Source organism: Penicillium citrinum, assembly GCF_028827155.1.
Source record: "Penicillium citrinum strain IBT 23319 chromosome Unknown utg000010l:1.0-1229701.0:1.0-1230130.0, whole genome shotgun sequence".
Lineage (NCBI taxonomy): Eukaryota > Fungi > Ascomycota > Eurotiomycetes > Eurotiales > Aspergillaceae > Penicillium > Penicillium citrinum.
The window spans coordinates 1,024,753-1,050,408 of NW_026622695.1; the positions used below are offsets into that span (position 1 = coordinate 1,024,753).

The window sequence follows — 25,656 nt, forward strand, 5'->3', positions numbered from 1 at the left end:
TTTTCATTTCAAGGTTCCAACGGCATTCTGGTATTTGTGAGATCTACATACACCCTCATGTCACTAGCGACTGACTAGTGTCAACTACTGTAAAGATCTGAATATTGTGTGTATCACGAGGATATGATATGACGACCTAGCACGGTCGCTAGCTTTGCACTTGCTTTTTACGCGGGCTCTTCCTTTATGCAACATGGGCGGTTAGTGCATGTGCTACCCACAACCATCGACACCTTTCGCAACCCACCTAGCCCTAAAACTTCCGGATATGAAAGTTCTTCGCGGCTGAGAAGCAAGACATTTCGGGGTCATGCGCAACCATACAGGATCACCGGATAGGTTGATCCCAGTGCCGGCGTTCGGGTCATGCTCCGGGGGAGGAGATCGGCAGCGGGCCATCCCTGCTCATACATACTGCACCAGCAGGAATCCCTACCAATGGCAATGCAAATGGACATCTGTGTATGCAGTGAAGACTATCATGCAGCATTTTATGCTTTGTTAGATATCTTTTCGGTAGGATATAGCCGGGCTCCTTTGTGCGATCAGATCTTTTCTAATGTCGCCAAGAGCTTGAAAAATGTCGCGACAATGTACATCTTGATAGCCCCCATTCAAAATATGAGAAAACGAAGACCTTATCGGCAGCATTAAGCTAATTTATAATCGAATACTTGAAGTTGTTAGGAAATTCAAGTCATGTAAAGGGGCGTAGCAAACTCGGAACTACGAACATATAGCGTACTATGTACAGTACTGAATGATAGTTTGTCCTAGCTACTATTACTAGTCACATCAGAAGTGGCGGCTTCTGCAATTACTGCCCTGCTCATCAAAACATAGACAACACTATATATGCGCGGTATATTTGACTATATACACCTTCTGATGTGGTTCATTCGGCAAGCCTCCTCGGCATGAAATCCACCGAGCCCCGCCGGCCTCCCCCACCGGAGAAGCATCAATAGACGATTCATTAAAATACTGGAGATGAATATTTGCCATCTTCTAACTCATGACGCAGAAAATGGTTTCAACAGAAGAGCAAAAGGTATTAAATTCCCATGACAAAGCTACTGGGTTGTTAAGCTTGCTTACACAATTGTGAAAAGATAATCGACGCCCTCCAGGCCAACTGGATCTGGGTTCCGGACTGGGTCGACTCTTCGGATTCAAATACAGCTGGCAAGATCGTCAATTTCACCCGTACCATTCAATTGTCATCGCGGCCGAGTACATCAGTCCTGCACTTCTCAGCAGATACCCGATACAAACTATATGTGAATGGCAAACATGTCGCTGTTGGTCCGACTCGAAGTAGTCCTTTGATATGGTATTATGACACGTTGGATATCACTCCGTATTTGATGGAAGGACGGAATGAGCTTAAATTCGTGGTTCTCCGATACTTTAACTCTTTGCGAAGTGCGATGCCTTTCGAGCGGACGGCTCGTCCCGGTTTGACGGTAACTGGGTCAGTGAGAACAGCCCACGAGGCCGTCGATCTTGCTTCATCTAACAATTGGCTGGGATGCGTCGATAATACCATTCAGTTTCCAATGGGACTGGTGGATGATGTGTTCTTACATGTAAGGTCGCTCTTACAATTGAGGCCAATATGCATTATACTGACTCCTCTCTGTAGATCAGCGAACGAGTCACTCCTGCAGAAGCTAGAAGTACAGCGGTTGCACCACTTGCCTACAATATCAGAACATTGAATGGTGATATCCCACCATGGAATCTACGCCCACGTCTCATTCCCATGCCCGAATCAACTCCAATTGCTGTGAAAACCATCAGAGCATGCGAAAGTGCAATCGATGCCAGCGAATGGGCAGCCTTTTTCGCCAAAAGCCACACCCTTGTTCTTCCCGCCGGGTCAAGTCACAATCTTGAACTACAAGCCGACACCCACTCGACTGCCTTCCTTCGATGGAGTTTCAAAGCTGTCAAGCATGCTTCTAAAATCAACATGAAAGTAACATATTCGGAGGGATATGAGCTTGAGCCACGATCCTACCCTTTTTTCAGATCCAAAACAGACCGGCTCGACGCAAGTGGCGGTCATATAATAGGACCATACGATGAAATAGTATTCAATCTGCCCGACAATGGAGAAACTATTATCTACGAGCCATTCTGGTTTCGAACTTTCCGGCTATTGAAGGTCGAAATTGGAATTGGACCTGAACCAATCGAGATTTCTTCGTTTGATGCTACCCAGGTCAATTACCCCCTAGCGGTTAAAGCTAGCTGGAAGCAGCCCAACGACCCCCAGAGCAAACTGATATGGGATGTCTCTATACGGACTATGCGCAATTGTATGTTCGACGGGTACTCCGATTGTCCATTTTATGAACAGTTACAGTGAGTGGTGCTAATTGAAAGGAACTCGGATTACCAACAAGCTAACATAGGATCTAGATACTCTGGTGATAGTCGCTCAGTTGGGCTATTCCATTATCTTCTCTCCGGCGATGACCGTTTAATGCGCCAGGCAATCACAAATTTTGCTGCCTCAGTCACACCAGAAGGCCTAACGCAGTCCCGTTTCCCTTCGCATGTGCCACAAATTATAGCAGGATTTTCTCTATATTGGATTTTACAGATATGGGATCACCATATATACTTCGGAGATACTCGATTTTCGCGAAGTTTTGTCCCACGTATCGACGGCATCCTTGACTTTTTCGATTCCCATATCGATGATCTGGGCCTAGTCAGTGGACTTCCAAATGTAGTCTGGCAATATGTCGACTGGGTTACAACCTGGGGGGAAACAGACGACCATCCCGATAAAGGAGTGCCAACCTCAGGGAGAAGGTCGAACAGACATACTTATTTCAGTATGCTGTATGCATGGGTCCTTCAGAAAGTCGCCGTTCTGGTGCGTGAAGTAGGTCGACCAGGGAATGCTGCAGAATATGAATCGCGTGCACAATCTCTCATAGCTGCTATTCGGACTCATTGCTTTGATGGGGAATTCTTTACCGATTCTACGGCCGATGTTGCCGATGAACTGTCGTATTCGCAACATTGCCAAGTTTTCGCGGTCCTATGCGGAGCAGCCAAGGTCGAAGAATCTACTCGGATTCTGAACGAGTCCTTTACAAATGATCGATTCTCAAAATGTTCATATATGATGCGCTTTTATGCATTCCGCGCCTTGGCCCTGGCTGATGATGGGAATCTGTATGATTCATTTTGGGACAAAATGTGGTCCCCCTGGCGAAGAATGTTGGCGAATAATCTTTCCACATGGGAAGAAGATGATGTGAGACAAAGGTCTGATTGTCATGCTTGGGGAAGTGTACCGATCTATGAATATTGCACTGAGCTTGCCGGTGTTCAACCTATTGCTGCTGGATCGTCCAAAATATTGTTCAGCCCACGACTTCGTTTGTCAGAAAGTTTGCATGCGAAGGTAGCCCTCGGTAAAGATAATCTCGCAGAGATATCTTGGAAGCTTTACTTTGACAGCGAGAAGATCGTTGAACTTAGACTTCACAAGGCTGTCGAGATTATCAGCCGTTTGCCTGGGGGCAAGGAGGAAGAACATGGTATTATAGACTATCTCCGGCTAGTCTTCAAAGATTAAGTACAAAGACCATCAATTTCGCATCCATCTTCAACTCGATGCATATGAGCAGAGTATCTATTCTCGCAAAGGCAAATCCATGCTCTTGTGTCTTCGTTGATTATTTAATGGGTAGGATCCAAAGAGAGTACAACGTTCTTGTCGACCGGACATGTCACCATCCTGTCAGGCTATGGAAAATAGCTAAGCTTTTACACCAAGACTAGAACTCCTGAGCCCCCCCCTTCTGTACTTTGATGTATCAAGTTCCCAGTTGTGGTAGAACTATCAAATACTAGTAAAATACGAGACATCACAGCGAAACAGAAAAGTCAGCCGAGAATTCCACTTCATTCATTTTGATAAGTACAAAGCATGAGAGACCTTGAAGGCTTTCGAGCTCCTGTCAAGCACCTGAAAACTAGGCTCTGGTAACCATTTCATGGTTATTAAGTTGTTCATGAGAGCGCATTTGAACTTCTGTAATGTAACCCTTGAATTTTCGAAGGTCGACCCTTTTCTCGAACCTATATGTCCAATTAAGTCTATTTAGCAAGACACTTCAGCCGTACCAATTTATTAGGTACTGACAGGGAGCAACATACATTTCATCAATCTCCGCCGGTGTTCGACGAGTCACCTCAGGAAGAATAAACCAGGCAATAATGACGGCGACCAAGCCAGTACCCGCAAAGCTGATAGTGAACACCAGTCAATCATTATAATAAATATTCATGTCAGTTGTAACCACAATGGAGGTCTTACAAGAATCCGGTCTTCACTCCCCATGCAGAAACAGGTGCATTGTTGATCATCAATGGTGTACAGAAGCTGAACATGATAGCCACCGTATTCGACAATGCAAGAGCCCAACCGGCTGTCTTTGCACGCAAGCGTTGTTGCGGGATCTCAGCTGCATATGCATAGCCAATCGCGGATGCACCAGTCGTAGACAAAGTTGCCAAGCAGGCAAAGAAGATCTAGATTGAATACTCGTCAGCACTGGAGATGAGATTATGTTCAGGGAAGTCTTTACCAAGAGTGAACTCAAGGATGTTTTTGTATAATCAAAGCACCCGGTGATCCCAAGACATAATAGTGAGATAGCTGTTACTAGGTACGGATAGACTGTTAGTGGACGACGGCCAATTTTGTCTGTTGTAACTGCTGTCACTATCATTGATATCAATTGGACACATGATAGGATGACAGTGACCATGAAAGGATCGTCGCTTCCAGCGTATTGAACTAGAACCCCAGGTTAGCTTAAGTACTTTCACAATCTTCAACACTGTTGGTTTTTACAGAAGTATGTCGCATAAGTGTTGAAGACAGATAATCCAACAAGCTGCTGGGCAATCTTTGGCCAAGCAGCAATGAGAAATCTAAGACGATTGCGGCCCCGGAAAACGGCCCAAGTCCCTTCTTCAGAGTTGCGCTCTGCAACGAGGCGCTCTTCCGTCACGGTGGCAGTCATAATTTCCTATTAGACAGATTAGAATTCCTTTCCCTTGAGTGATAATCAATTTTGCATACAATCTGCTCATCAATGCTGTAACCCTTGACATTTCCATTGCATCGAGTCAAGATCCTAGCCGCCTTGTCTATCTTTCCCTTGCTCACGAGCCACCATGGTGACTCCGGGATAAAAGCGAAGATGATTATGATGATACCCACCATAGCCCACTTTAAAATATAGTTAGTTATCAATAAAGCCAATATGTTTCTATGGCTGACTTGAGATGAGATACCTGAGTATAAATCGGGACACGAAAATCGTATGGATCGTTTTTGCTCATTTCTTGTAAAGCCACGGACGCGAAAATTTGACCAACCACAAACCAACTAGAGAATATTAGAGAATTGGCTCTTACAATTCTCAGCGATGACTTACAAACTGTATGCGTTGATGTAGAATCCTCGCAATTGGGTCGGTGCTATTTCGGATAAATAGAGAGGCATGGTAGATTGAAGCATGCCGACTCCCATTCCAGAGAACAGCTTTGCTGCGAGCCAATGATCCCATCTTGTAGCAAATGTTTCAATGAATACGCTGATGACTATATCAACCCAGATAATATAGAACGCCATCTTTCGGCCAAACTTCTCCGTTGCATATTGGAGAATCTGGACATAATATAGTTAGTAGGTCGACGGAAGAACCTTGAACAAACGCTGATAATCATACAATTTGACCGACTGTTTGACCGGCAGATTGGATGCCTCCCCATGCCGAGATGTATTTTCCCGCAATAATCGAAGTACCTGGAGACGCCATTTGGCGAATGAAACCTTTATTGGAAACGATACCTCCATTCAGGTTGATTTCTGTATGACCTCCATCAGCTTTAATTTCTGGAGCTTGATCACCTCTTAGTAACTTACGGTAACCATCAAGCGATGCACTAAATGCTGCCGCCATGGCAATAAGAGACACGTTTTTAAACCTCAGGACGCATTGCCAGATACCGAGATCATCCTCGCGGGATCTCATTATCGGCGCCAGGTTCTTGGTAGGCGCTTCTTCTTCTCTTTCGGAAGATACATGTTCGACATTCTCATGCTTTCCTTTGGAATTCCCCATTATGGATAGTACAATGTATAATATGTGATCGGAGGGGAAAAGAAATGGATCTCCTACTATATGAGACACCTTGGGAGCCAACTTATTGCTTTATACCCTAGTTATAAGCCAATGTGTGTATTGTTGGTCATAGACAAGTTTATTGTTCAATGTGTAGATATTCCCTTTCACGGCAGGGCCGGTTCCCGAGCTTCATAAAAAGAACTAGGGAAATGCGGGGGATCCGGGGATGTGAATCTTAGTATGTACGCTTGGACTGAACAAACCCCAGGATTGTCGAATTATGCCTCAAAAGGCTAACCCAAGAATTAGTTCAATAGCCGGGAGGCTTATTAGATTGTTCTGGTAGGCTGGTCTTCGACTCGATGGCCGATTTGGCGTGAAAAGAGAAATCTTATTGGGTGATACATAGATAGAGCAGCTTCTGCTTCGCTTTGAATTATCCCGAGAGGCTTTTGCTCTGATATCACCTGACGATTAGTACAAAATCATGGACCATGAGGTTGGGGACGTCGCTGAAACCCCGAAGGATTGAAGTTCCTCCATCGGGCGTTGGGTGTTTTCAACTGCAATTGATTTAGAAATGAACATAAACCTCAGTGACTACCTTGCTTCCAAACAAAGGAGGGAATATCTTCACAACTAACATGTCCCTTCCTGTAGCCCAACTTGGAGAAATCCCGACGGCGCCACTCCCCGGTCCTTCAGCCTTACTAGACCTAATGAGGGAAAGGTCGCCCTGTCCTAAGAGCTTTCGTTACCACTAGGATTCTTAAGAGCCCAAGGAAACCAATAATATTGAGATGATAGAATATGGCAATTTGCATTCTTGAAATCTTGACGTAACTAATGGTATACCACCCAAAATAATTTTATGCAACCTCGGCCTCGATAACCATTTCATATTGCTGAGGATCAGGCCAGAACTTGGTAATCTTGAAGCCTGACATAGTAAGGAGGTTTTCCCAAGCTGCCTGGGTTCTTTCAGATGCGGAAAGGAGAGACATCATGTTCACGTCCATAGTGGTCTGGCTGATACTTGCGCCTGTTGGTGGTAGGACAATGTCGTAGATAAACAACTTCGAATATCCCTTTGTCATAGCATCTTTGGTATTCTCCAAGAGCTGCTTGGCCTTATGGTCGGGCCAGTCGTGTAGAACAGCATGCATGAAGTAAGCACGGCTTCCTGTTCCAGTTAGAAGAAGAATTCCAAAGTATATGAGGTTCGAATCTCACCTCGAATAGGTTGTGGGAGGAAAAAGTCATGAGACATAGTCTTAACCTTCTTGTCGACTTGGGCGTTTACAATAATCTCAGGGAGATCTTGAAGGACAAGAGACCCGGCAGGAAGATCGGGATGCTTGGTATGAACATGGGAAATGTCAATTCCAGTGTTTCCACCGACGTCAACCACAAATGCAGATCCATCATCCAGCTTGGCACCATCTAAAAGTTGGTTTGTATCGTAAACTTTGGTCCAAGGGGTCTTCCATGCTGTCCATGCTTCCATATGTCCAGTGAATGCTTTAAAGTAGGAGGGACTCTCTTGCAATCGACCAAAGAAGTTAAGGCCATCTGGGTCTGCGTCCGAGTGGTTATTCACGCTGATATCTGTAGGCTCGGAGTAGTTGATCTTTGCAAGGTACTTCGGCAGGTTGTGACCGGCCAATATGTATTGGTTGGATCTGGTGTTGGGGTATAGGTTTAGCGCGATATACTGGGTATGAAGCTCTGGTGTACTCACGCTGCTTGGAGAGAGGCGCGGACCTTGGTTGTGTCATCACCAATAGCTAGCGAGAATGGAGTGGGTTTGAATGAGTCTTCTCCGGTTTCTTCAACAACATTAAAAGCTGCAAGTAGGCGGAACAAGCGGCCTGTTATGAGGTGTTAGCTACTATTGAAAGTTCCATTATTGAGTCACTTACGTAGCAAGTTAATCTCCACAGTGGGATTGGTCAACTTGGCCAGGTCATGAAGTGTCTTCTCATCTCCACCAGAGATTGTCCAGGCTTTCCATAGTCCCACATCGATACAGGTCTGCAGAGCGGCAAACACGACCGGATGTTCGAAGCAGAAACCCCAGGCACGCTCATAAGGCGACTCCACCCTTGCAAGGAGTCGACGTGCAGCTGCACGAACTTGGAGACGTTCTACTTCATTTCCGCCAAACGCCTCGGGGTGAACCGCATCGAGAGCAGCAATGATTTGTTGAGATTGAGAGGTCATTTTTGAAACCCCAAATGTAGATTGTGTCGAAGAATGAAGACAGTGCTAGAGGTGTATGTGTCAACTCAAGCTTATAAAAGTACTGCACTAAGCCGGACTGATGAAAGATTCACGGGCCGCGATTCATATATAACTTGAACTAAAGATCAACAGCCCTGTGCTACGAAATATCACGAGGTACAAGCTAGTAGCAGTACTTGATAGTAGTCCTGAGCACCTAGGGGCTCCCCCTGAAAGGACTATAGAAACACCGTCTCAATTAGCTAATTGCAAGGAGCCAGTGAAAGCTAACAGTGCGTTCGGAAAGTCAAATCCTATCCAATGGCGTGCAGGGGACAATGGATTGAATTGACACCGCGCTAGAAACTACTGTATCCACCGGTCTTTCGGTTGAAACCTCACGGTTGGTCAAGCCCCATGCTGGGACTTATGTCCCCGGAGCATTGCCCAACTAAGAATACGGCATGCAAGTCGTCAGTACCTGCTATAGCTAATGTGATAGCTCGATTTATATACTATCAGCGTATGCCCCATCATTGCAGCACCTATACACTGATAGAAAATCTCCATGCTGCATGCCAGTGGGCAACAAGGGCATTGACACAGACCACTGGCCCAAGCGCGAACGTTGGCCCCGGAAGTTCTCCACAGCAAAGCCTTGTCCGAAAGCTGGAAATTTTTATAAATTAGTGTGTAGAAAAGACCAAGCCCGGGATTTCGGATAGGAGAACCCGCACCCAAAGCGAAGGGATCCTCGTTCTATACTTATCCCAACTAGGAATGATCGTTATCTTCTCGAGGCGCCACCTCAAGTCCAGATGCTAAATGGCCGATTCAAAGCTCTCGCACGTTCTTGAATGGCTAGATTCTTGGTCATATCATGTTGATCGAAGCTATTTCTGCGGCCTTCTTGTTCGGTCATACATAGTACATTGATCAATCTCGCGATCTATCACAGCGGAGCTTTCGCCAGATCGGTCATCATTTTTGACAAAGAATGTCTAAGTACGGAGTAGTTGATCCCTACAGTAGTGTTATTGGATCATTCAATCGAACAAAGACCAAGTCTTACTACTGGAAGGATTGACGGATCGAGTTCAGCTTCGCGAGCATTGTGGAGCACAAATCAAGTGTCGGTAGTATTTATGTACTCCTCTCTTCGAGCTCACGGTGCGTACGAAATATCGAACATGTTACTACTCAGGTAGTCAGAGCAATGGCTATCAAAATGGCTGCCCTAAACTGCCTTGCCCTTGTCAAAAAATGAAATCTCAGGAGCCGTCAAAGAAACTCACTTCAACATAAAGTTTAACTACTGTTTGATGATTGTTAGTATTTACCCAAGAAGGTTGAAGGATTTTCTAGGATTACTTCTTGTGTTCTTAGCTAGTAGCTGCCTTTTGCCACTTAAACAGTACTAGTTATGTACTACCTCAAGACCAGGTCCACAAGTAAACAAGGCCATTCGAACGTTTGAAAGGCTGGACCGCCCATGCACGACGGATTCACGGACCGTTTTTTGACAGCTCCACTGACAGGTCAATCTTGAATGGTGTGGCCTATAAGCAACTCATACTGATGCCATAGTGGGTCTGTGGCTTCAAAGATGCCCCGTCCACGCTCGTGGGAGTGGCTATTCTTCCTAGCCTGACACGAGCAGACGGGTCCTTAATTAGACACAGGAGTATACAGGTCACATTTTACATAGTATGAAAGTGTCAGATGTACTTCTGTTTTTGCCTAGCCGGGCCTCAACTAACGTCCGCTCGGGACGCAGGAATCACATCCGCGAAGGCGAAGGGTGGCTTGTGCTATGCTTTAGATCGACATGACAGGTGAAATGCGGACTTCTTCACAGAATTGAACTAATGCGGAAACCCCGGCGGGATTGTTTCGGTTGTGCCACTTCTAGGAAAGCTCGTTGTCGCTCAACTTACAGATCATAAGCATGTTGATACTAAAAGCTCGTTGACCTCCTCTTCTTCATCAGGTTGCCGTTGGGAGTCGCTCGTTTTATACCATTTCCGTTGATCTGTATCACGTCAATGATATCTCTCTTTCACAAGTGAATTGTCTATAATCCCGAGCAAAATGGGTTACTACGGCGGACTCGGCCCCATGGTTAATGGCGTCCTTTGGGCTGAGGTCGTACTCTTTGCCATTTTTGTAGGACTCAGGATCTATACGCGAAAGGAGATTCTCAATGCTGTCGGTGGTGATGACTACTTATGCATTCTAGCGCTGGTAAAATCAAATATCCGGCATCTACACGACATAATGACTGACTTCTCTAAAGGTCGTTCACATTCTTTACACGATATTCGTCACCATGGGCACATACTACGGCCTGGGAAGACTATTCGCTGATATCGGTGATCCAACTATTTACTTTACAGCTGTCAAATATGAATTGTTCAGCCAAGTAGCTGGAATCATGGTAATCGGAATCGGAAAAGCCGCCGTTGGTGTTTTCCTGCTTCGAATCGTGCGAAACAAAATCCAGATCTGGTTTATCTATGGTTGCCTCGCTATCACAGCAATCATTACATTGTTCGCAAGTATAACTGTCATTGTCCAGTGCTCGCCGGTCGAGAAGAGCTGGAACCCCATGACCCCAGGCACATGCTGGGTTGACTTCTCTAAAGTTGGCTATACCGTTGGATGTAAGTTTTCAAGCACTCATTATCTTCTTCGCAGGTCTAACATATCTACTCTTAGCCTGGTTTGTGGCTGCAGATTTCGCCTTCGCGACTCTCCCATGGTTTGTTGTCTGGGATCTCAACATGAAGCGGAAAGAGAAATTCACCGTGGCTTGTGGCTTAAGTCTGGGAATCTTGTGAGTCGAGACTTGCACAGCATGGCAATCTATAACATGGAGCTAAATGAATATCCTAGTGCTGGTGTCTGCGGTATTGTTCGTACCGTCGCTTTGAGTGGCCTCAATGCCTCCGAATACATCTGTAAGCTCCCCAATTCTGAAATAATCAAAATCATCCAACTAACTCCTGTTTCAACAGATGATACAGTTCCGATGCTCATCTGGTCTGCCACCGAAAGCCTCGTCACGATAATGTGCTCCTCAATTCCTGTCCTTCGACCTCTTTATGTCCGCGTCCGCTACGGCAAGGATGGCAAAGACAGCTCAACCGGAAACAGCGGCGATACTCCCTACAAATTACCCATGTATGGAAGTGGTGCTCGCAAGTACGGCAGAATGTCTATTTCGGGCATTGGTGATTCGATCATAGAGCCCAAGAGCTCTACTATGGTCAAGTATGGAACTCGAAACACCAGCGACGAGAATATTCTCCAAGGTGCAGCTGGTATTGAAAGGACAGATGAGATTTCTGTTAGCTACGAACGTTTTGATAGCAAAGTCTGAGCGAGATACGCGCTTAGCGAAGGGATATCTCTATAAGTGGTAGCCCCTGGTGTTAAATTGGGATGTTACTTCTTGTTTTCATGGGCTGGGCTCGCTGGGTCATTCTTTAAAAGCATACTTATATTTGTATAATCTGTTTCTTTATACCCTCCTTCAAGTGAAAATTTCAACTAAGTGCAATTGAAAATTTCTGACCAAAGACTGTGTATGTTCGAAGACTACCTAGTTATAAAGTATACTTGTAGCTGACTATCTGACCGTTAGTTTCTGAATGGATGATAATACAATGGGTATATAGTTATTATGAGCAATAATAATGTACAAGAGACCGGCTCCATGTATGCTTAGTCGAAGAGCTGCAACCAGAAACGCCATGCCAATGATAATAAATCCCATCAACCACGGGTAGTACTGAGAAGATTGTTAGAAAAATCCCGAACGGCAAATAGATAGCAGCAAAAAACTTACGGTTCCTTCGAAATCTCCACAGCCAAATGGTCATGGGCAGGGTCACCTTTTCCATCGGTGCGAGATGAAGCAGAATGACTAGTCTCGCTCGCGACCTCGCCCTCTTCTTCTTCATCCTCGGCACATCCGCAATCATAGAATTTGCCCAAGTTATTACAGTCGAATTCCGGCTTCTCCAGCATAGCGTTCACCTCATTATGAATGAAACAAGCCCACCCAGCTGCAGCCTTGCGCGAAGATACTTGGGGCGGGTATTTTGTGAGATGTTGTTGGAAGTGCTCAGCGCATTCACCACTGTACTATAATCAGCTTCTGATTCCTTCCCAATTTATTTCGATATTGCGCAAGGTGGAATGGCCTTCAAGAAAGATACGGCTTAAAGGGAAACAACCGGAGAGGTGCGAGAATTCGAACTTACCAAGGATAAAGTCGAGCGAAGAGATGGATGTACGAACGCAGAGCATCTTGCTGGTCGACCGTTGGCTTTTCAGGAAATCTGGCCATGACCGTGTGGAAGTACTTCCAGGTCGCGCGACCTAGTTCGGCCCTGTAAATGGCGGGTCAGTGATGTGTCCATAGAATCCTCTTCGAGAACATTATGATGGATTGCCGCGACCACCCTAGCTACATACTTCGCCGTCGCATTGCCTAGTTTCGGCATCACAATATCCCCTTTCAACGTCTCTTCCTGGATTATGATTCCCGGCGACGCCGCATTATGTGTGATGTGACCGGGTGCTCGGATCGCGGGACTTGGAGGACCTTGGGGTCTTATAAAGAGGAAGAAGATGAGGAGGATCGAGATCACAGCGCTGATGGCGATGCGCCGTGTGATTTGCCGGTTGGCCATGGCAAAGGTGGCGCCGTATTGCGGACGCGTAAAGGCGGGGATGATATGGAGCGAATGGGACGGGCTTTTTGATAGTCGTTGGTATCGTGGATAATCAAATTCGACGTACAGCCCTGGCGACTAACGCTCAAGGATTGCTATAGTCTTCGAGGAAATTGAAAGGCAATCGAATGTTTCGTCGCAAGGAGAAGTCGAGGCACGTGTTGATGGCTTAGTCATAGGTTTACTATCGCCACGTCAGGAGATAATGAATGTATCTTAATCTAGTTTTTGTGATATTGGCAATTAATATTGGGCTTTGATTCATCTATAAATATTATATTTGAAGATATGTTCCGTTTAAATGCATAAGGTGAACTGGGATATCTCAAAGGGTGTGGAGTTGTGGTTTATGTGGCCCAGTAACTATTGTATACAATGCGATAAGAGCATGTCAAGGTGACAATCGAATGAATATCGAAGTGGCACAATAAATACCCATTCCTATATGGGAGTATGTATCTTCTACAATACTAGGTAGTTTAGTAGCTCCGAGCTGACCCAATCGAGGGGCCTTAAATGCGATACTATGTAGATGTTCAAGCAGCTAGTGACATGTTCACAATACTAGTATCTCGGCCTACCTAGCCGTCATGGTCATACTCAATGCCTTTCACAATTGCCTCATGCTCGCTCCATCTTACCCTGCACAATATTATCACTCACACTAGGAGGCAAATCCTCCTTACGCGTACCCCAACCACTCTCCACATCACCAAGCACTAACTCAAGCGTCATCCCTTCTGTAAAGAACGCATGATCAACCCAATTCTTTGTATAAGGTTTGCCATTAAGCTTGGCACTTTGAATATAAATCCTTTCATAATTCACGTCGAAATTGACATTGCGGATAGTGGCAGTCTTGTTCGTTTCCGGATGTGTTATTTCAATTGACTCGAAGAAAGGCGGACTTATCAGATAAACGCTCTGTCCAGGGTTCGGAAATAGTCCCATCATGCCCCATGCGAGGAATGAACCCATTGCGCCCGAGTCGTCGTTGCCGGGTAGTCCGTTATTGGTTGCGTTGAAGGTACGTGGGATATAATTGTGTAAGCGTTTGGTTGAGAGAGCTGGGCGGCCTGCGTAGTGGTATTCATATACGGTTAGGAAGACAGGTTCGTTGCCGATGTCTGCTAGCCCCGAGTCGTGAAAGTAGTCGAGACGTTTGACGAAGGAATCAGAACCTCCAAGAAGCTTGACTAGTTTTGCCATATCATGCGGTACATAACTAGAAATGTGAGAAGTGTCCTAGACAGTTCATTGCTTGCATCACTCACAATAGGTATTCCCAAATACTTGATTCGAATGTTTCTGACGGGTTTGATGTCAATGAGCACCACGATGCGAGGGCACTGCAGGCAATTGGATCCTGGAAGCCCCAGGTGCCATTCATATACTTCGGCTGAAAAAAGCCTGTGAATCCCGTATCTGTTCCATTCTCAAGGAACGATTGTTGATCCTCTTTGTATATGTTTCGCCAATTTCCAGAACGGGAGAGGTACTTCGTATAATCGTCTTTTCCAATGCCCTTTCCAACAACCGACAGACAGTAGTCATCATACGCATATTCAACTGTGCGGGAAATACTGCGCGAATTGGTTCCAAAGCCCAGGTAATCAAAGTCAAGGTACGGGATATAGTTCAGGCGTTTCCAGCTTTGGAGACCACCTCGTCCTTCGTACGACCATTCCAGAGGTTCATTCTCCGCGTCATTGACCATCGCCTTATATGCAAGCTCCCAATCAATGCCGGTAAGATTCTTCACATAAGCATCAGCAAGAACGACATCTGCATTTGATCCTCCCTGCGTCCACCCTTTGCAGAGAGACATACGGCAATCAGGAAGCCATCCCTCATGCTTATATGTGTCTATAAGACTCCGAACCATGCGAGACTGTGCCTCGGGATCGATAATCGTGAGAAAGGGATGCTGAGCTCTGAACGCGTCCCAAAGGCAGTAGAATGAATCGAAATAGGGCTCATCGCTATCCCAAAGCGGGTTTTCCCCAGTCATGTCCTGAGGTGAGAGCATGGTCCGATAGATCCCACTCCAGAAAGAACTAAGCATGTCATCGTTAACACCGCCAGGTATCACCTTGATAGGACTCAGTTTCTCGCTCCAGGCACTCGTTGCATGCTCTTGTAGTTTTTCAAAGTCTCCCACTATATCGGTGACCTCTTCCTCTGCATTTGAACATGCCTGGTCCGTACTGATATAACTCACTCCAACTCTCGCAGTAACAATCCCATCATCCGGTCGCTGGAAACTAATCCAACCACCAGCCTGAACATAGAAATTATTAAATCCCCGTGTAACAAAAAGTTCCTTCGGCTCGCTCCCAGCCCGATCATTAACCCAGATCCCGCCATCTTTCACCTTGGCACCGCCAAAATCAGCACAGAAGTATGTCTGATACGACCCTGCGCCAAAACTAGGTAAGAAAGTTCCATTACCCTTGATACGCGCTGTATCTGAATCAACACTGATGCTGGCATTTTGTCTCGACTCCCATAGATCTGTCAAATCAATCGATATGACCGGGTCAAGATCTTCCCCATTAGCACCTCCACTTCGTTGACCTGATGGGAAAGTGAATCTATAAACAGCCGTTTTATGCGCCGCCGTCATATCAACCTGAATCCCATTCTCCAACTCCAACCCAAAAAACCCGGGCTTCGCACGCATAGAATCTCCCTTATAATGAATCTTTCGTGCATCCTTTCCAAATCGACACCCGTTGACATCATCCGGACAAAGTTGCGGGAAAAGAGGGAAATTTCCGAGAGAGGGATTGCCACCGGTGCCGGAGTCATGTAAAGATGAGAATCCGGTGACATTACTCCCATCTGTTGAGAAGCCACCTGTATTCTGGCCGTCGACGTCGGCCACGGGTTTGGCAAGGCCATATGGCAGACTTGCGCCGGCGAAAACGTTACCTCCGGCTGTTGAGCCTATTAGAGGGTTGACAAGGTGGATATCTTGTTTTGTGGCGCTGGTTAGGGGAGTGTTGGAGATGAGGAGGAATAGATTGAGGATTGTTGTTTTTGCTCTTGTCGCGGGCATGTTGGTAATGTTTTGCCCTCGTGTGAGAATGAATGGGGCTGGGAAGTCAGCCCCTTCCTCAATATAAATTGTGCGTCGACACTAGATATAGAGAGCTCTTGCGCTTTGTTCTGGATTTTAGTATTCGGAATAATGAAATGCGAAAAGAGGTTTTGCGCGGTGGAATGTTACTTCTGTTTAATTGTAGGGTCGCATTGTTGATGAGATCGGCGGGCAGATCTCCGTGCGGCGTTAGTGCAGATGCAAGGACCACGAGGATATAAAGGGATGCGGGGTTGAAGGAAAAAAAAGGGAGAGAGAGGGAGATGAACTTTTGTTGAAGTATTCATTAGATATATGCGAGTAATATACTATTGTACAGAAAAAGTGGTATCCAGATGATGCTTTTTGCAAGTCCAGTTCCGTGCTTGCAGAACTAGACGATAAGAATAATGTCCCCAGAGATCAGAAAAGCAAAGAAAATCGTAAGAATAGATATGAAAGAGGATTGGAGAGATCCACTTTTTAGTTGAAGGCCATGACACCCTTGTTCTGCTTCTTGCCAACATCGTAGTTCTTCCAGATAGCCACACCGGGGATGAGGAGGGCAAGGATGCAGGTCGAGGCAATGCAGTTCATCTTCTGAGCATAGCCCCAGGCGTAGATAACAGCGTTGCGAAGATCAGAGCCCACTGGATATGCCATTTGGGGAGTGATACCCGCAAGGTAGATTTCAGTAGCATTAGCCTTCAAATCGTCAGGGAGATGACTGGCGAGCGCCTCCACGAAAACATTGTTATAAATTGCGGCAGAAACAGCGTATCCGATGGAACCACCGATACTGGAGAATAGACCGATCAGCGCTAGCATCATGGGAGTACCCTCGCGACCACCACCAGCCATCACGGCCATATCGTCGCCAATGACAAGAGTGCCACCGCCAAAGGCAATGAAAATCTGGCACATAACGATGTAACCGATACCATGATCTTCGCCACGGAAGTAGATCATCAAACCAGAGCCCAGGATCATCAGGGGCACACCGAAGAAAAGAGTAAGATATTTGAAATGGCGGGTGTACCAGATAATGAGACCAAGGATGGGGGACCAGAAACAGGAGCCGACATTATAGATCTGGAGCATGTATCCGGCCATAGTGGAGTTCAGGTTATACGTAATTAGCACAAAGTTGTAGAAGTACTGATCCCAGAGGTAGAAACTGAAGAAAGAGACAGCGGAGCAAATGCAAGCACCGAGGACACTAGGGCGCTTGAGCAGCTCATATCGAATGAAATGGGTGCGGGCGAGGAATTTTTCCCAGGCGGCAAAGACGAACAACATCAGGAACCCAACGATCACCATGGCAATGAAAGTGGCAGACTTGTATTCCGAGCGGCCGTACTGGGTCAAGCTGAATGGCAGAAGGAAGATGACCCAAGCAGCCATCAGCAGGAAAGCACCAATGACTGCCAAAATATTAGTGACAACCACTCATGATATAGCAGGAAAGAAAATAATTACCATCAAATTCATGGATGTAGTGAATGATTGACTGCATCTTTGTTCGACCGGTATTGCGACGCTCCCAGACACCCATCTTGATGGCCTTCCGCTCGTAAAATTTGAAGACCAGGCCCAACGGTAGAAAGACTACTGGCTGCACGATACAGAAAATACCATAACCCCAGCGCCAACCAGAGTTCTCCCGGATAGCGGTAGCGGCCAGTGGGCCAGTAAAGGCAGTGCAGATGAACGGGGTAGAGGCAAACGCAAAGGCGAAAGCTCGGGATCGGAGACCAGAGGTATCGGCGATGAAGATATCTAGAATCAGATATATGCAGTAGTAGCCAATCCAGTAGATAACATAGCCGGCAGCATACGCATTGGCACCATTGCAGGCGGCTAAGATGATCATACCCAGGATATAGACGGCGGTGGAGAATATCATCGCCTCAGCACGGCCCCATAGTTGCAAGGTTTTTGCGAGAGGTAGCTTCAACACACCGCCGATGACACTGGCCAGGATATAAGAGGTGGAGACTTGCGGGGCGAGTTTGAAATCGGCGAAGACGAAGTTGATCAGGTTACCACTAATGGACGAATGGAAAGCGAGCATGAAGAAGCAAAGCCAGATCCTGGCCTCATGTTAGTTAAATTATATCTATAAAGTATGCAGGTGGTCCATGAAACATGCATGGGGGGATTTTATGCGCATGTAGTTGAAAATGCACTATTATCGGAACGCGAACTCACCATGCATAGATTCCTAACACAACAGGACGACTCCAGACGAGAGCAGCAGCCTCCGCCTTCTGTTGACCCAGAGAAACCTTGTTACTGACATGATCAGGGTTTTCCAGGCGTTCTTTCTCATCGTCCAGAATGCCATTTGCACCGAAAGAAGCCTCAGACTCAGCCGACTCGCCAGCATCTGCGCCAGTCGCAGCCGATTGGGCATGCTTAGATTCTTGGAGGTTATCGGTATCGGCAATGGAATGAGTAATGCGTCCATCGTCATTGCGACCACGAATCATATCGAAGACACCCATAATGGCTGCTGGAGAGGAGCTTCCTGAGAAGAACCCTAATGGAGGGAGTACTGAACTGATCGGATCAGATCAGATCAGGTCAGGTCAAATCAAATCAAACAGGATGGATGAGAGAGAGGAAAATCGACGAAGAGAAAAAAGAAGAGAAGAGTATTTGAGTTGCATCGGCAGACTTCGGCGTGGACTAGCCGCGTCTTCCAGACTTTTTTTTCTTGGAGTAGGCAGGTGCAACGGAGGAGCCGATGGCCATCAGATAAGTTCAGCCATCAGATATCAAATTGGCCAATCATCGTCTAGTATAGTGGGGCATTTATGGGTCCGCCCTTGCCAATTTGAGGCTTTCATTGGTTGAAATCACATGATATATCCAATAAGGTTAGGCGTGCCTTCCCTCTCCGGAATCTAGAATAATCATTTATGTTTCTAAGGTGCGTGCGACCCTGTTCCGTTTTCAGCAGGGCCAAACTCTTTTGCTTCTCTTTTTTTTTGACATCACCACATCTTCTCCTCTTCACTTCTTCACTTCTTCTTCGATATCTCGAACTATTCGGTTGGGACTGATTGATTATTTCTCACGCCGACCAGTGAATCTCCAAATTAAACGAACATTAACTACTCAAGGCTGTGAAAATCCTGCCGATTGGCCCACCACTAACGAGTTTATAGCATCGGAACTGATTAGGGTCATGGTCTGGCACCACTCCATACATCAACCATCGGATGTCTGACCAAAACACCATTTGTTCCGACGCCAACATCTTTATCTGATGGCAATTGGAACATTTCTACCCTCGCTATCCACATCAAGCATGTGGTCCGTGGAACTGCCGTTAGTGGGAGTCTCGCCCTCCACCGACTGGTCTAACTAAACTAGGGCAATCAACTAGGGATGGCCACAGCCCCCGCATCAGAGACACATTGCGTCTCCTCCAGCTTCATCATTGGTTGAGAATAGACTCTTTTTCCTTCACAGTACTATCTCTTTGCTTTCGGGGAGTACACCCTACTCAGCATACAGCATACAGCATACGGAGTGCGGTATTTTGGTTTGCGACATTGTTTGTGTAGCACTTTTTCCCCTCGATAGCTGCCAATTTGTTGAATCCAGACTTTTATCTTGCTCAGTATTGAAACTGTGGATTCTGTGTCTCCAATATCTACCGTGGGTTGACTTTTCAACCCTCGCTCATACCATCCAATTGCCGGTCGGTGTCGCTGCAAGGAAACTTTCAACTCGCATGCTTTCATTTCCTGACCATCTTGGCAAAGTACTAAGCGAAAACAGGAAGGGACCTGAAGTGAAAAGCCAGATCGAGCCATGGTTGTGGCCAAAAAGAGTGGAAAGTTAATCATTCCATCTAATCTGATATGATTCCAATGGTTTCATCAAAAATTGCCACGTCCGCCGGGGGGCATTTTTTCCCGACTTTGTGGATCTTGGAAGGCCTGGCTATAGTCATTCGGCTGTTCAAGAATCAGGGATCCTATGTAGCACTAGCACCATTGAGTAGTTTTGTACGCCATAGTCTGTACATTGATCTGACTTTTCGGCCGATGCATCCGACAAAGACATAGGCCAATTGCCGCTGCCAAAGATCCACCCGAAGGATCTGCCATTTGCAAACGACATCAAATTGCAATTCCCGCCGTAATGATTCTAGAAATCACATCCAAAAAACGCGAATCAAGAAATTGCCTCGTTAATCAGCTTTTCATGGTATAGTGTATCGTCTAGCCACTCGAGCTCGCTATTTCTGATGGTCGAGTCAGCTAACGCGGATATCTCACTGAAATTGTTCATTATTATGTTTTCATCTGGTCCTTTGGTACTAGACTCTGTCCCACGGCTCTTCTGCCGACGCGGCATATCTAGGCAAGCTTGCCCGCCATCAGCTTTCCGGACGGTACCGGCACACCCAACACTAGCAATTCACGAATCCCGGCTCTACACAACAAACCACGATTGCACCCAGTTGAGTTGCCAGTAATGCGTAAAAGCTCTCTTGAGTATCTTGCCACAGAGAATCATGCTGTCCTGAACTGAATTTGATCGGTGACACATATTGATAGTGGGTCATAGTCCGCCAGCCCCATTTAGCGTGTCGATAGTTTGTTCGCGCCAAAGAACCCGACTGGATGTCCAGGGATGGAGGCTCTCTGAATACCACTTTGAAATCGGGACATTATGTGGCGTGTTTCGTGGCGTAGAAGGATTCTCGCGCGAGCTGGGCAGCTGCCTAGTCTATCCAAGCGCATGAAGTGGCTCAAGGTAAATGTTTGCAAATCGCGCGTCATGGCAGAAGGGTCTAAATCTACGGTCTTGGAAATTATCTTCCTCCCGATCACTTACCGATGCACTGTGACGCTCGTATTGTGCTCCTATCTGAGGGGCCTTGTTTTGCCGGCACTTATTGAGCTTTCTGGTTAGAGATCCAGCGAGTAGACGAGACTTCGATATTTTTTCTACTATGAAGATTGTGCGCTTTTCCTCCTTCTTTCACACTTTAAATCTGCATTGGTACGTCTTTGCTGCATCTTGGGAAGCATTGCAACAGAGAAAAAATAGGTAAAACGGCAGTTGATTGAGCTTGGAAAGCTGATGGAGAGTAGAGGGGCTTTTGCCCCTTTAAATTTTCATGAAGTTACTAAGATTAGATTTGCCTTAACGCACGTTTTCGCTGGATCTTTACAATTATAAAGGGAGGTGAGTGATAAACTTCAATGTATTTCCGATATAAATTCCAATGTACAAGCACGCATGTCATTCTTGAAAAATATCGTCTTACGTAGCTTTTATATACTTGCTGGCCATGCTTTTCGTTAGATACAATCCTCCTAAGCAGCAATACCAGAGGTTCCCAGTATTCTACCAGCTCCAAATGACATGATGATACTATTAATTGTATCGTTCGGTGCAATTTGGTCCCCAGCCGAGACACATACTTAGTATGGAGTACTGGTAGTTACTAGTATGATTTTCGCTCCAGCGTTGTCAGTCACCTGGGCAGCTTCGCAGCTTCTTGTGAAATATCCAGCTCTCTTGTATCGATTAAAAACCCGTTGGATCCGATTTCACTAGTTCTTTTGGGACCTATTTCCAACTCTGGGTCTCTGGTTAGGTATGACCCATTCTTTCGATCAAACAAGAGTTATCTTGCTATCAAAGTTCACTGTCAAGACAGGCTCGATCTTGCTTTAGGCTGACGACCTACTTACTTACAATAGCAAGACCAATATCTAATTCTTTGCAGAAAGCTGAAGATCTGTAGCCAATATTCAATCTTGGAGGTAAAAACCTACCATTAACGATCGATGGGCGGATGGCAGCTTTTGGTGCCTATCTCCATAGTTTACCAGGACTCTCTTTGAGTACGATTCGGAGAGGCCTCAAAGAATCTTCAATCTTTCAATTGAACAAGCAAAGAACGCTGATTCACTATTGTCTTTCGTCTTGACTCTTGTAGCCGATAGCACCTCATACTGTAGGTTGACAGTGATGACATCGGCTATCCACGAGAGGGGAAGTTAAACCCCGCAATGATGCGCGCGAGCTTGACTTCTCACCCGCACTAGTAGAACTCGGTGAGGCTATCCCTGAGCATCTTACTTGTAAAATGGGAAGTACTGGCTAGGAGAGGATAAAGATCTTTCCCGCGGCAAAGCAAATGCAAAAGTTGTGGGATCATCAAAGAACAGCAAGTTAACTATGAACAGCAATCAAAAACATTGTCAATTACTCATCACGGACACTCCCAAAGATGCTATCTTTCCTCGACCTACCACCCGAGATCCGCCTCATTATATACGCATACTCATTGGACCCCAATGAATATGTCTGTGGATATCGTCAAATAGAGCTTTTGGCCGCCGCCGAAATGGACCGTGCTCGTGGACCTGTTTGTGCATACCCACGACCCTATATTGAACGACATACACCATCTATTCTTCTTCTCAACAGACAAATTACCGAGGAGGCCCTTGAGGTACTCTACAGGATACCACTTAATCTCTATGAGACACCGCCGACGTACTTTGTGATGCGAAACATGGATATCACCGAGTTTATTAGCGAGCACCTACTTCAGAAGATCCACCACGGCATTTTAAGAATGGATAATGCTCAGAAGTTTCATATTCTGACCTTGTTGGACATATGGGGACAAAGTAATAGTCTGCAATCGCTGCATGTGTATTGCTCAAAACCTTCGCCCACGCCTCGAAATCATTGGAAAATTGTGAAACAAAGGGTATTGCCACTTTAAGTTGGGAACTGAATCAATTCATATTAACACGTCAGCTAGCTCCGCACATTTTCGAGCACTGTGCCAGTCACATTTCATCGAGTCGAAGACCCGCTGAAAGCTGATAACTACGAGAGAATTGGCCCTTCTCAAAAATGGTCGAGAGCAGGTCCGATTGGCGTCCCGACAGACGCCGAATAGAAGCGACAACCTTTTGTAAGGATTATGGACTAGTATATGACTCTGTCAAAAATCGGATCTAAGGTAACTATTCTTGGTCTTTATCTCCAGTTGATCTGGACCCCTGGGAGATCGTACCCTGAAGCAAAAGCCCAGCTGCTTGATATTGAAAAGCAAACTTGGAATGAAACGATGTAATTATATCAAAAAAGGGGACTGTACAAGGAATAAAATGAACATATAAATGACAAAGAGAATTCCTACGCCGAATAAATCCAAGCATGAGGTCAGGACTAGATCTTTATAGAACTCAGATTGAACAATTCAACCACCGTTGGTCGGAAAGTAGGGACTAGATATTTGATATCCTGAGATGCTATTTCAAAACTGTATCAGGATATGAAGCTCTTGATATTAGCCACAATCAATTGTTCTTAGAAAATGTCAAAGGAATAGATATTTTTTTCTCTAACCAAGGCAAGGAATTCCCATTAAAACGTGCATAATCCACAGATACTATACTAGTGAAATCCGAAATAAGATTGTACATCGAGACAACTCTCGCAGATTTATCCTATGCGGTTTTTAGGTATGATGCCCGCCTTTGATGGTCAGTTTCAAACCCAAACTAAAAAACTTTTGATTAATGCTCGTACTGATATTGCAAAATCTCTTGGACATCCTAGGCATGTATACGTAAATGTCTCTGATCTGATTGCGAGCTTAGGCGTCCATTGGATTGTGGAGTCTGAAACAGAAAAAAAAGAGCGTTAAAAAATTAATTAGCGCAGTTTCTCATTGGTTTAATCGTCAGAATAAGCGCTGGGTTTCAAAAGTTTCACAGCACCTTGACATATTAGCATCGCAATAACTGTCTCATTTGGGACATTCTGTGCGCCTCTTCGGGGGTCTTCTTAGTCTCATTATTCGACAAGCTCTGCAAAGTTCTTTCGCACTCTGGACATCCTGCTTTCTGGATTTTCCGTGCTGGTACTATACTTATCGATAGAGCACGCTGACCGCTGCAATCTATGCCCATCCAGGTGGATGTCGGAATATGTGAAACATTCGTTCCGCGTTTGCCGAGAACCATCTTATACACATCATTTCTGCCTGCCGGAAACAAGTTATTTTGGGAGAATTCTTTAAGGTTCTTCAGAAAACACCAGCCCAAGTGTTAGAGTGTCGGCTATTATAGTCTTGCTTTAGGCAGATGTGGATTATGCCCATAATCCACCCAAGCAAGATCCAACTAGGAAATTCCATATCTAGGTAGAAAGCCGGCAGTCTATTCCGGTTTCCGTGTATTCATGGCGTAGTGACTACAGATCTAGACATTTCTAAAATAACGGAAATAAAGGAGAGAGGAAAAGGTCGAAAATATAGACATATCTCCGAGGCTTGAATATAGCATGTTAGACACGTCTTGTACCTCAAAATCTGTTAGGCGGCAGTATATACCTGTATACTATCGAACCATTAGTTATATGGTGGGGTTGTCGGTTTGTATCGCTTGTGCCGGCTAGGATTGCCATTAAACGGGGAAACAGGACAGTGAATCATGTTCTATCCTACTTTGGAAGACACGCTAGGGTATCTACTTCAATTTTATTCCGTTATTATCCGCTATCATGCAGCCGATTTAAATGTAATCAACCTCCAAGGTGGATCATCAGCATGGGGCTTGGTCACCGGAGGATATACGCCGTACGGTTGGGTTTCAAATCTGGCGTGATCGAGCAAAATGAGTCGTAAAAATTCTTTCCACCTGAAAGCTGTTGGGAATCTGCAATGACGATTCTAGATGCTCATTGTATTGTGATAATAGTAAGTTAGAGCTGTTGTGGGTAGCCGTATTTCGGCATTGTCAATGCAATTAGAAGTTTCGGATGTACCGTGATTCTGGGTGGGGAGTTTTAAAGCTCTGCGTTTTTAGTAGATCTATTGGCTGATAATGCAAGTTGGCCCACTGAAAGAGTTTTAAGCGCTGAAAATGTAATCAAGACTTGTAAAAAGTAAAGTATTTCTTCACTTGAAACTCGTTGAAGATGCCCAACGGCACCAGCCACACCCGGCCCCGCCGGTGGCAAGTGACGTGGCGCACAGTGGCAGTGTCAACATGTTCCTATTTTCGGGAATGCATCTAATTGTGTTGCCCTTCTGCCATTCGTCGCACTGGCAGGGCAGACAGAAACAAACAAGTAAAACATGTCTTTCTGTACAGTATGTACGGAGTAGTAATGACGATGCTCCTCCATGATTCAGTACAGACAATGTATCGGAAAATGATTCAAGGCTGGCAAGCTCCGATTCCAACCGCCTCTGCCATAACCTATACAGATGTATTTGATAGCCCATCCCCCCTTTACAAGTTAGAGACCACATGACCGAAATCATATGCCGCCAGGCTCCAGGGTTTGTGGCATCGGACCAGTCATTGCACGAGAAGAGAACCGAATGCACATGGGAGGCACGATATAGGAAAGGGGCCAGCTGTGGGATGAGATCACCCGG

At 45.7% G+C, this 25,656-nt stretch overlaps 8 protein-coding genes across 8 annotated transcripts; 3 read left to right on the plus strand and 5 right to left on the minus strand.

Moving 5' to 3' along the window:
* Nucleotides 1-1,027: 1,027 nt before the first annotated feature.
* N7469_011452 (putative rhamnosidase B) lies at nt 1,028-3,601 on the plus strand (the record flags this gene model as incomplete). Its single annotated transcript, XM_056650357.1, has 4 exons — nt 1,028-1,051; nt 1,113-1,589; nt 1,646-2,370; nt 2,428-3,601. The coding sequence occupies 4 exons, from the start codon at nt 1,028-1,030 to the stop codon at nt 3,599-3,601; spliced, it is 2,400 nt and encodes a 799-aa protein (XP_056495421.1).
* Nucleotides 3,602-4,001: 400 nt separating this feature from the next.
* Nucleotides 4,002-6,164, minus strand: N7469_011453 (Major facilitator superfamily domain general substrate transporter; the record flags this gene model as incomplete). The annotated part of the gene is made up of 10 exons (XM_056650358.1): nt 4,002-4,107; nt 4,186-4,275; nt 4,346-4,560; nt 4,617-4,828; nt 4,886-5,063; nt 5,117-5,266; nt 5,332-5,425; nt 5,475-5,707; nt 5,769-5,908; nt 5,966-6,164. The coding sequence occupies 10 exons, from the start codon at nt 6,162-6,164 to the stop codon at nt 4,002-4,004; spliced, it is 1,617 nt and encodes a 538-aa protein (XP_056495422.1).
* Nucleotides 6,165-7,036: 872 nt separating this feature from the next.
* On the minus strand, nt 7,037-8,390 carry N7469_011454 (uncharacterized protein; the record flags this gene model as incomplete). Its single annotated transcript, XM_056650359.1, has 4 exons — nt 7,037-7,350; nt 7,401-7,849; nt 7,909-8,038; nt 8,090-8,390. 4 exons carry the CDS (start codon nt 8,388-8,390, stop codon nt 7,037-7,039), a joined length of 1,194 nt encoding a protein of 397 aa, XP_056495423.1.
* Nucleotides 8,391-10,481: 2,091 nt separating this feature from the next.
* N7469_011455 (uncharacterized protein) lies at nt 10,482-11,772 on the plus strand (the record flags this gene model as incomplete). The annotated part of the gene is made up of 5 exons (XM_056650360.1): nt 10,482-10,634; nt 10,687-11,053; nt 11,109-11,226; nt 11,286-11,350; nt 11,408-11,772. 5 exons carry the CDS (start codon nt 10,482-10,484, stop codon nt 11,770-11,772), a joined length of 1,068 nt encoding a protein of 355 aa, XP_056495424.1.
* Nucleotides 11,773-12,236: 464 nt separating this feature from the next.
* N7469_011456 (flavin-linked sulfhydryl oxidase ERV2) lies at nt 12,237-13,090 on the minus strand (the record flags this gene model as incomplete). Its single annotated transcript, XM_056650361.1, has 3 exons — nt 12,237-12,534; nt 12,659-12,787; nt 12,873-13,090. 3 exons carry the CDS (start codon nt 13,088-13,090, stop codon nt 12,237-12,239), a joined length of 645 nt encoding a protein of 214 aa, XP_056495425.1.
* A 663-nt stretch (nt 13,091-13,753) lies between these two features.
* Nucleotides 13,754-16,193, minus strand: N7469_011457 (GH92 family glycosyl hydrolase; the record flags this gene model as incomplete). The annotated part of the gene is made up of 2 exons (XM_056650362.1): nt 13,754-14,357; nt 14,407-16,193. 2 exons carry the CDS (start codon nt 16,191-16,193, stop codon nt 13,754-13,756), a joined length of 2,391 nt encoding a protein of 796 aa, XP_056495426.1.
* Nucleotides 16,194-16,697: 504 nt separating this feature from the next.
* Nucleotides 16,698-18,721, minus strand: sit2 (putative siderochrome-iron transporter; the record flags this gene model as incomplete). Its single annotated transcript, XM_056650363.1, has 3 exons — nt 16,698-17,638; nt 17,694-18,307; nt 18,426-18,721. 3 exons carry the CDS (start codon nt 18,719-18,721, stop codon nt 16,698-16,700), a joined length of 1,851 nt encoding a protein of 616 aa, XP_056495427.1.
* A 3,758-nt stretch (nt 18,722-22,479) lies between these two features.
* On the plus strand, nt 22,480-23,163 carry N7469_011459 (uncharacterized protein; the record flags this gene model as incomplete). The annotated part of the gene is made up of 2 exons (XM_056650364.1): nt 22,480-22,968; nt 23,023-23,163. The coding sequence occupies 2 exons, from the start codon at nt 22,480-22,482 to the stop codon at nt 23,161-23,163; spliced, it is 630 nt and encodes a 209-aa protein (XP_056495428.1).
* Nucleotides 23,164-25,656: the final 2,493 nt, after the last annotated feature.